We start from the raw sequence: 7,797 nt of genomic DNA, 5'->3' as shown, positions 1-7,797 counted from the left end.
CAGGAAGCATGAAGTGCTCTAAAACCTCCTGGTATACGGCTGCGTTGACCTTGGACCTCAGAAAACACAGTGGACCGACACCAGCAGATGACATGGCACCCCAAACCATCACTGACTGTGGAAACTTTACACTGGACCTCAAGCAACGTGGATTCTGTGCCTCTCCTCTCTTCCTCCAGACTCTGGGACCCTGATTTCCAAAGGTAATGCAAAATTTACTTTCATCAGAGAACATGACTTTGGACCACTCAGCAGCAGTCCAGTCCTTTTTGTCTTTAGCCCAGGTGAGACGCTTCTGACGCTGTCTGTTGTTCAAGAGTGGCTTGACACAAGGAATGCGACAGCTGAAACCCATGTCTTTCTGTGCGTAGTGGTTCTGGAAGCACTGACTCCAGCTGCAGTCCACTCTTTGTGAATCTCCCCCACATTTTTGAATCAGTTTTGTTTCACAATCCTCTCCAGGGTGCGGTTATCCCTTTTGCTTGTACACTTTTTTCTACCACATCTTTTCCTTCCCTTCGCCTCTCTATTAATGTGCTTGGACACAGACCTCTGTGACCAGCCAGCCTCTTCTGCAATGACCTTTTGTGTCTTGCCCTCCTTGTGCAAGGTGTCAATGGTGGTCTTTTGGACAACTGTCAGGTCAGCAGTCTTCCCCATGATTGTGTAGCCTACAGAACTAGACAGAGAGACCATTTAAAGGCCTTTGCAGGTGTTTTGAGTCAAATAGCTGATTAGAGTGTGGCACCAGGTGTCTTCAATATTGAACCTTTTCACAATATTCTAATTTTCTGAGATACCGAATTTGGGGTTTTCATTAGTTGTCAGTTATAAACACCAGGTAAAAAATAACGGAAAATTAAGAAAAAAGGGAGGTGGTTTAAACAATGCTTCTCCCTTGTGTGTTTTTTTTTCTGCAGATTACTATACAATGTAAGTAGCAAATCTGTATCTCTTTGTAGTGAGGGTCATTTCTTATACTCCAGTCACTGAGTATACATGCATACTAGTATCTCATGTATAACCTTTTTCCTAAAAACAACAAATGCAGTACTATCTTTTGGAAGAATATTGATTATTGCTTCAGTGAAGTTTCATTCAAATGGGAATCTCTGACAATGAGCACTGAAGCTGATCTAGAGGCTTGTGGTGGAATAATACCTTATTGAGACACTTTGTGCTGCTTTTTAAAAATTTATGAGCAGTTGTATTTCACTCAGTAGCTGATGACACAGTTATAGGTTCAGCTCTCAGTTTTGTAAAGTAAGTGAGGTCTGTCTTTCTAAATTCATATGGTGTACATAATGTGTCTCCAAAAATAAAAAGAAATACATTAGATATAGTAATACAGTATTAATTTTGTAAAATAAAGTAAATAATCAAATATAGTATTTTATATAAATTATGAACGGTATTTATTTACTACTCTTTTTTATTTCCTTTCTTGCTGTTTATTTCGAAGGTAACTGCCCTATGGCTTCACCTTTAACTGTCCCCATGGCAACAACATCCAGGCATTTGTACCGTACGTTACTGCTGTGTTTTCCATTGTCCACACAGCATGCTGCTAAAAGGAGACTTGCCTTGTTCCTAGTAAAACGAAGAACAGAGTGAGTGCTGCTTTACATGCTACGTTTTCCTCTAAGACATAGCATGGTTTTGTTAAGTTTGGTTTGCTGGCGCACCGATTAAACAACGCTATTTACTGTCTGGAACTACTGCTAATTAGGAGCTAGCCGGCTAAGCTAGCTCAGTTTTGCTTTGTGAGCACTTGGTGTTGCTAATACTATTAATTTTACGTGCATTTTCGTACTTTGCTTAGCCCGTTATTCTCAGTCTAACCGGAATTCCACCCTTTAATGCTATTCCACACACTTATGTCTATGGGAAGGGGACTCGGTGATTTACATAACAATCTCATAAGTTGAAGTGAATGACAACAGCTAATGTTAGCCACAATTAGCTGTGTTGCTTGGTATATAGGGATTTGAGGTGACGTAGCTGCAGTTAATGTGTTAGATAGGTTGTTTGACGGTGACAAGATTACTGTGTACACTGAAGCTTGTTACGCTCAAATGAGTTTGTTGTGGCTAACTAGTGGCCGAAAGAGCTAGACTTGGCTAACAGCATTGCACAGGTTTCGGATTGCTGGAGCTGTGCGCTGTTTGCTAACTGTTTGCCAATACTAAACGTGTACAGTGTGCACGTGAGGCGCGTTCGTGAAGTTTAACGTTACATTTGTCCCAGTTTCAGTGTTAGAGAAGTTGTTTCGTTAAATCCGATTCAACACGTATTTGACTTTTATGATTGTGGTGTTTAATTTATCAATAAGCGTCTGTGTAAATGTTTGCAAAATGTGAGGTCGGTGGTTCAAATCCTGGCTTCTCCAGTTCACATGTCTAAGTGTCCTTGGGCGAGACACTGAATCCCGAGTTGCTCAGTGTGTGAATGTTTGTCTCCGCGAATGGGTGAATGGAAAATCTGAGTGTGCTTCATTACAAATATAAGACCATTTATCACTAGTGGTGGGGCTCCGTCTTACGAGGAGGGAGAAAAAAACGTTATAACGTGGAATAACAGCTGATGCACAGTGAGTTGTTCAAGGTTTCACTCAGCAGAATTATCACAACCAAAATCAGGCCGATAAACTGTAATAATAATAATAAATTTTATTTATATAGCACTTTACAACTCCGAAGAGCACAAAGTGTTGCACAGTGGAACACATGTATCATCTAAAAAATACCTGCCTAAATTCATCGAGGTGGATGGAGCACTTCCTGGAGCATGGCTGCCATGATTCAAACTGGATCCTGACCTACAACTATTGCTTTTTTCAACCGGTTGGTGACTGCGGTCAAATCAGCCGCCGTTCAGTTTTCCGTGGTTAAGCCAGCCGCGCTAGAATTTGAAGTGCGCCTATATACTCTATAAACTTACATTTACGGTAAAGGTATTGAAACGGGCCAAAGCTCACGATTTTCAAAATAAAATACCTTAACTCCAATGCTGGATTAATTATGAACTTTCAAGCTTAATAAAAACACTTTTCTTAATATTCAAGCATGAATGTCCTAAAGAATTGAACATTTTGACAGCTGAAAGAGCTGAAAGTATGCTGAAGTAGAATTTTCCCAGGTACAGTAGAAATGGGGCAAGATTTTCAAAATAAGGATAAACATTTCAAAACTATGAAGTTTAAAACTTCTGAAGAGAAGCATGAATGTCCTTGAAGAGTTGAACATTTTGGTAGCTGAAAGAGTTGCAAGTATGCTGAGGAAATAGGATACGCTAAGCCCGCTTCACTTTGCTCTCTTGAACATACGATCGCTTAATGATAAGACTTTCATTCTTAATGATCTTATTTGTGCACATGACCTGGATATGTTTTTTATTACTGAAACCTGGGTGAAACAAGGTGAAACTAAAGTTTTAGGTATAAAAGAAAGTTTAGTGCTCCTCTAGGTGCAGGGCACAAATGCTTTATGAAGAAGAAGAAGAAGAAGCTTTATTTTATTGTCATTGTAACATTGTGACATGTACAATAAAATTTTGTTTGGAGCCGAGGGCTTCGCTCTGCTGCGTGCGTATGCGCTGCCATCAGGGCAACCTGGGGGTTCGGTGTCTTGCCCAAGGACACTTCAACATGTGGACTGCAGACACCGAGATTTGAACCTTCAACCTTCCAGTTGGGAGAGACTGCTCTATCCACTGAATCACTGTCGCCCCCATGGTGCCCCTATCCCCCACAATTGTTGTTTAATGTTATTTATGACTCATTATAAATATATAAATAACAGTGTCACAAAGACAAGCCACACAGAACTCAAGCAAGAAGAGCTATATCAGCATTTTTGTTGGTTTCATAGAGGCGCATATCTGCATTTGTTTGCTACAAACTCATCAGTTATGTCATCACATGACAGCTTCTGTGAAAGTTCTGCTTTCATGCTGATTACACCAAGGCCACTTATTTATGTAGGTGGATTAGGGCAGAAACACACAAAGCCGACGTGAAAGAACTAGCAGAGATGTAGGTTGACTGTTGTGTCATCTGTTGCCATTGGGCCAGTCGGGTTGAAAAAGTGACACTTGGACACACCACACAGATGACAGCCAACGGCCGACTAGCACATAACAATCTGCACCTGCCTGACAGTTATTTCTGTCAGGCAGGTGCAGAACGTACATGCTAGTCAGCTGTTGTCTGTGCGTTGTGTTCAAGTGCCACTTTTTCAACCCGACTGGCCCAGACAAAGGCGACACAACAGTGTATTAAGCTGCTAGTTCTTTCACGTTGGCTTGGTGGGTCTCTGCCTTAAAGGTTAGTCTGGACTGAGTACACTGTAGTATGTGTACTACTTTTTCTGTGCATTGACAGGAGACCTTGCTCTGCTGTGCCACGTGTAAATTGCAAACTGAATCTCTCTTAATATGGAGACATGTATTGATCCAGCTGCTGTCTGATAACCAGAGCAATTTATGGAGGTCAGTGAAAAGGAGTTATGTTTTGGTTAGTGTAAGGCTGCGATACTGAAGGAGACGGAGCAGAGCTCTGTCTCCTGATGTTCAAATGGCAGCTCTGGTGGGCTATAGTCAATGTAAACCCTTACATGTGGGATAGTAATAATGTTTTCAAACATGCATGTAAGAGATGTGTGAGCATAATCCCACTTTCTATACTTTTATCTTTTCTGTGCTTCCATGTCTTTTGGTCTTTTCTTTCCTACATGCTACACTTAGGCTACACTGGCAAATAGTACTTTACAGTGACATGTAGTATAGTAATTCTTAATGAAGTATGACACTTGTGATTATAGTCTGTTCCTGCTGTGGACCTCTTATAAATGGTTTGTGATTTGTGGCAGACAACCACCATCATATATTAACAGCATGCCACTCTTCTCCCAGTTGTTAGTGGTAGGCTATGTGTTGTAATGCTATTTCTCACTGAGCACATAGCAATAAAACAAAAACTGCCCAAACATCATAGAAATAAAGAAACATATTACAGCAGCACAAATGCTACTACAAACCAGTTTATGCCATTAGGGGGTGGTACATACATGGTAAATGGTCTTGTACTTGTATAGTGCTTTTCTACGCTGTACAGCACACTCAAAGCGCTTTTCACACTACTTGGCCACACTACCCATTTGCCCGCACAAGCACTCACACACTCACACACACAAGACACTCAGTGTCTTGCTCAAGAACACTTTGACATGTTGACTGGAATCGAACCGCTAATCCTCCGGTTAGGAAACGACCCACTCCTGAGCCACAGCTGCCCCTAAACATAGACTGTGTGTCAGTGGAACATGATGTGATACAGTATATGTATTGTACCATATGTCAGTATAGCAGCAGGGCCATACCTTTAGCACTAAGAATCAACAGATGACACTAAAGTAAGAGTGGCACTCCAGTGGTTTATGCAGATTCAAAGTGTTATCTGTTATGGAATACAGCTGGCATATCACAGTCAGTAGTGCATACTCTATCAGTAAGAATAGGTACATGCAGATGGGGAATGTGTTCCAATACCTGGTTGGCTAATATAGTAATAGTTTAACCATGACAGCAGTACCTGAAGTCTAAATTGTTAAACTAAAATGAATGGACTAAAGAGTTAAGTTAAGAGTTTAAATTGATTGACTACTAAAAGAAACCTGTACAAACCTAATATTTTTAGTCTAACCTTGGACATAATTTTAGTTCGGTTAAGACATATACATAAAGAATTGATATTTAATTCATCTCAGTCATCTTTTTCTACAATTACCTTATTTTTATAGGTAGACCTGGTTCTTTTTGTAATTTTGTACCGTATGTCACTGCATGACAAAGTCCAAATTTATTATCCTGCTGCGTGGACTTCAACGCTCACTCACACTTTGTTTTCTAATGTTCTGTTTTCTGCAACTGTCCTGTGGTAGTGGACCGCAGTTTGAAGCGCCGGCAGGTGAAACCACTTGCTGCCTCTCTCTTAGATGCCTTGGATTATGACAGCTCAGATGACAGTGACTTTGAAGTGGGAGATGCCTCAGGTAAGCAAATCTAACAGCCATAAGCTATGTATACTGCAGAAGGAAAAGCTTATTTGTTTGTTGTGTTTGGCTAATGCCCTGTCTATACCAAAAGTGTTTCAGTCATGTTTTTGACTTGCGCATGTCATGCAACTGATACGATCCTATGAATCCAGCTGTGCACCCTGTCCGCATGTCAGCTTGCATATCACTCGCACTTTATGTGTGCAGCCATGAACTGAAGTGTACTTTGACACTTCAGGTCTATTTTTTTCAGGGCTACATGCTGTAAAACCCTCCAGAAAAACAATGAAAACTCACTAGTTCAAACCAGAATTACACCAAGTAAACATACAGTCCCTGTCAAGGTCTGAAATTAACTTTTTGACTCACCGTCCAAGGTGGCTGGGAGATGAAAAAATCCACCAGCCAAACATATTTTTCCCGCCAAAATTATAATTGACCTTTTTGTGTCACATACACATTTGCTTCAGGATTTCTTTGAGATAATAAGGTATTATGTTGAACACAAACAAAGAGGCCAGAGCAAAATTTAAAGTAAAATTATTATAAGAGGCTATATCAGTCAGAATGTTAATAAACATTGATTATATTCATTTTTGTAATAAAATTTAAAAGCCACACTACAACTCATGAGGTCTTCATTTCAAAATTCAGGGACAAACAAAAGTAAATTAGAAGATTTGTAAACACAAAGGAAGGATGTTTTAAGATCCTCCTGAGATGCCTTAAATTGGTGCTATCCTCAACACATTGAAAGTTGCATGTGCAAATTATGATGTCGACAGAGAAAAAAACCATTGATTCTTGTGCTTTAGGCATGCTTGATTTACTGCAGTCTTCTCCTAAGCAATAGGTGTCACTATTGAGAAAAAAACACAACACTGTTACAATAGCAATAGAAGAAGTAATCTACAGGAAATCCATTCTGTAGCTAACGTTTTTCTTTTTACGCCTTTTTTTTATTTAATAGAAATACAGTTCAGTACAAACAGTTGCATCAATTGCATAATAGGATGCATCAAATAAAAAAAAAAGTAGGCATAATACATCAAAGTACGCTTAAATAACAATAAAGCAACAAGAAAAACAGGCAGGACAAAGTGAATCAAAATACCAGATTCTCTGAAGCTTTTAAAGATGATATATATCATAGGTGACGAAAACCACAAAATCTTTGCAGTTTTACATTGAGAGACATTAAATTGTTTAGGTATTTGCCACGTAGAGCGGTGCCTCACCCCATCCTTACTTCTAAAAGACTCAGCTCCTCTAGGATGCTCTTTTTATACCTAGTCATGATGCTGACCTGCTGCCAGTAAACTTAAGTAATTGTGAGGTGTTCCTCCAGGTGTTTTTTTTAAGCACTACACTACAGTACTTTACACAGTCTTTTGTTGTCTTTGTATTGTTACCAAATGAATATGGTGTAAAAAGGGTTTTCAAAACATTTGATTTACAATTTACACACTGGCCAGTAGGGCTGGGCGATTCTTTCGATTTTTTCGATTAATTCGAATTTACGTTTTAAGGCGATTTTTTTTAAAATCGAGGTATTGCAATTTTTAATTATAATAAAAAATAGATACATTGTCATTGCACCAATGGCAGAATAATTAAAAGGCAATATTGTCCGACCACATGATGGCGCGCCTAATTAACCGCTTACGTGTGAGAGCACTCTATGAAGGAACGTAATAGGCTATAGAAAAACATCATGGAGATGGGTGGCTCTTCACATCAAGAT

The 7,797-nt window shown here is 39.6% G+C and overlaps 1 protein-coding gene across 7 annotated transcripts in view; it reads left to right on the top strand.

Annotated features, from left to right (window-relative positions):
- The first annotated feature begins 1,510 nt into the window (after positions 1 to 1,510).
- phf14 (PHD finger protein 14) overlaps positions 1,511 to 7,797 on the top strand; it is a 127,301-nt gene continuing 121,014 nt past the window's right edge. For all 7 annotated transcript variants that reach the window (XM_020621423.1, XM_020621422.1, XM_020621424.1 and 4 more), the window contains exons 1-2: positions 1,511 to 1,610; positions 5,940 to 6,050. In XM_020621423.1, the coding sequence (XP_020477079.1) occupies position 1,610; positions 5,940 to 6,050 (112 nt within the window). In that variant the 5' untranslated portion in view covers positions 1,511 to 1,609. The remainder of the gene's footprint in view (positions 1,611 to 5,939; positions 6,051 to 7,797) is intronic.

The sequence above is a fragment of the Monopterus albus genome, unplaced genomic scaffold (genome assembly GCF_001952655.1).
Source record: "Monopterus albus unplaced genomic scaffold, M_albus_1.0 scaffold259.1, whole genome shotgun sequence".
Lineage (NCBI taxonomy): Eukaryota > Metazoa > Chordata > Actinopteri > Synbranchiformes > Synbranchidae > Monopterus > Monopterus albus.
This window is presented reverse-complemented; position numbering and strand designations above follow the sequence as displayed.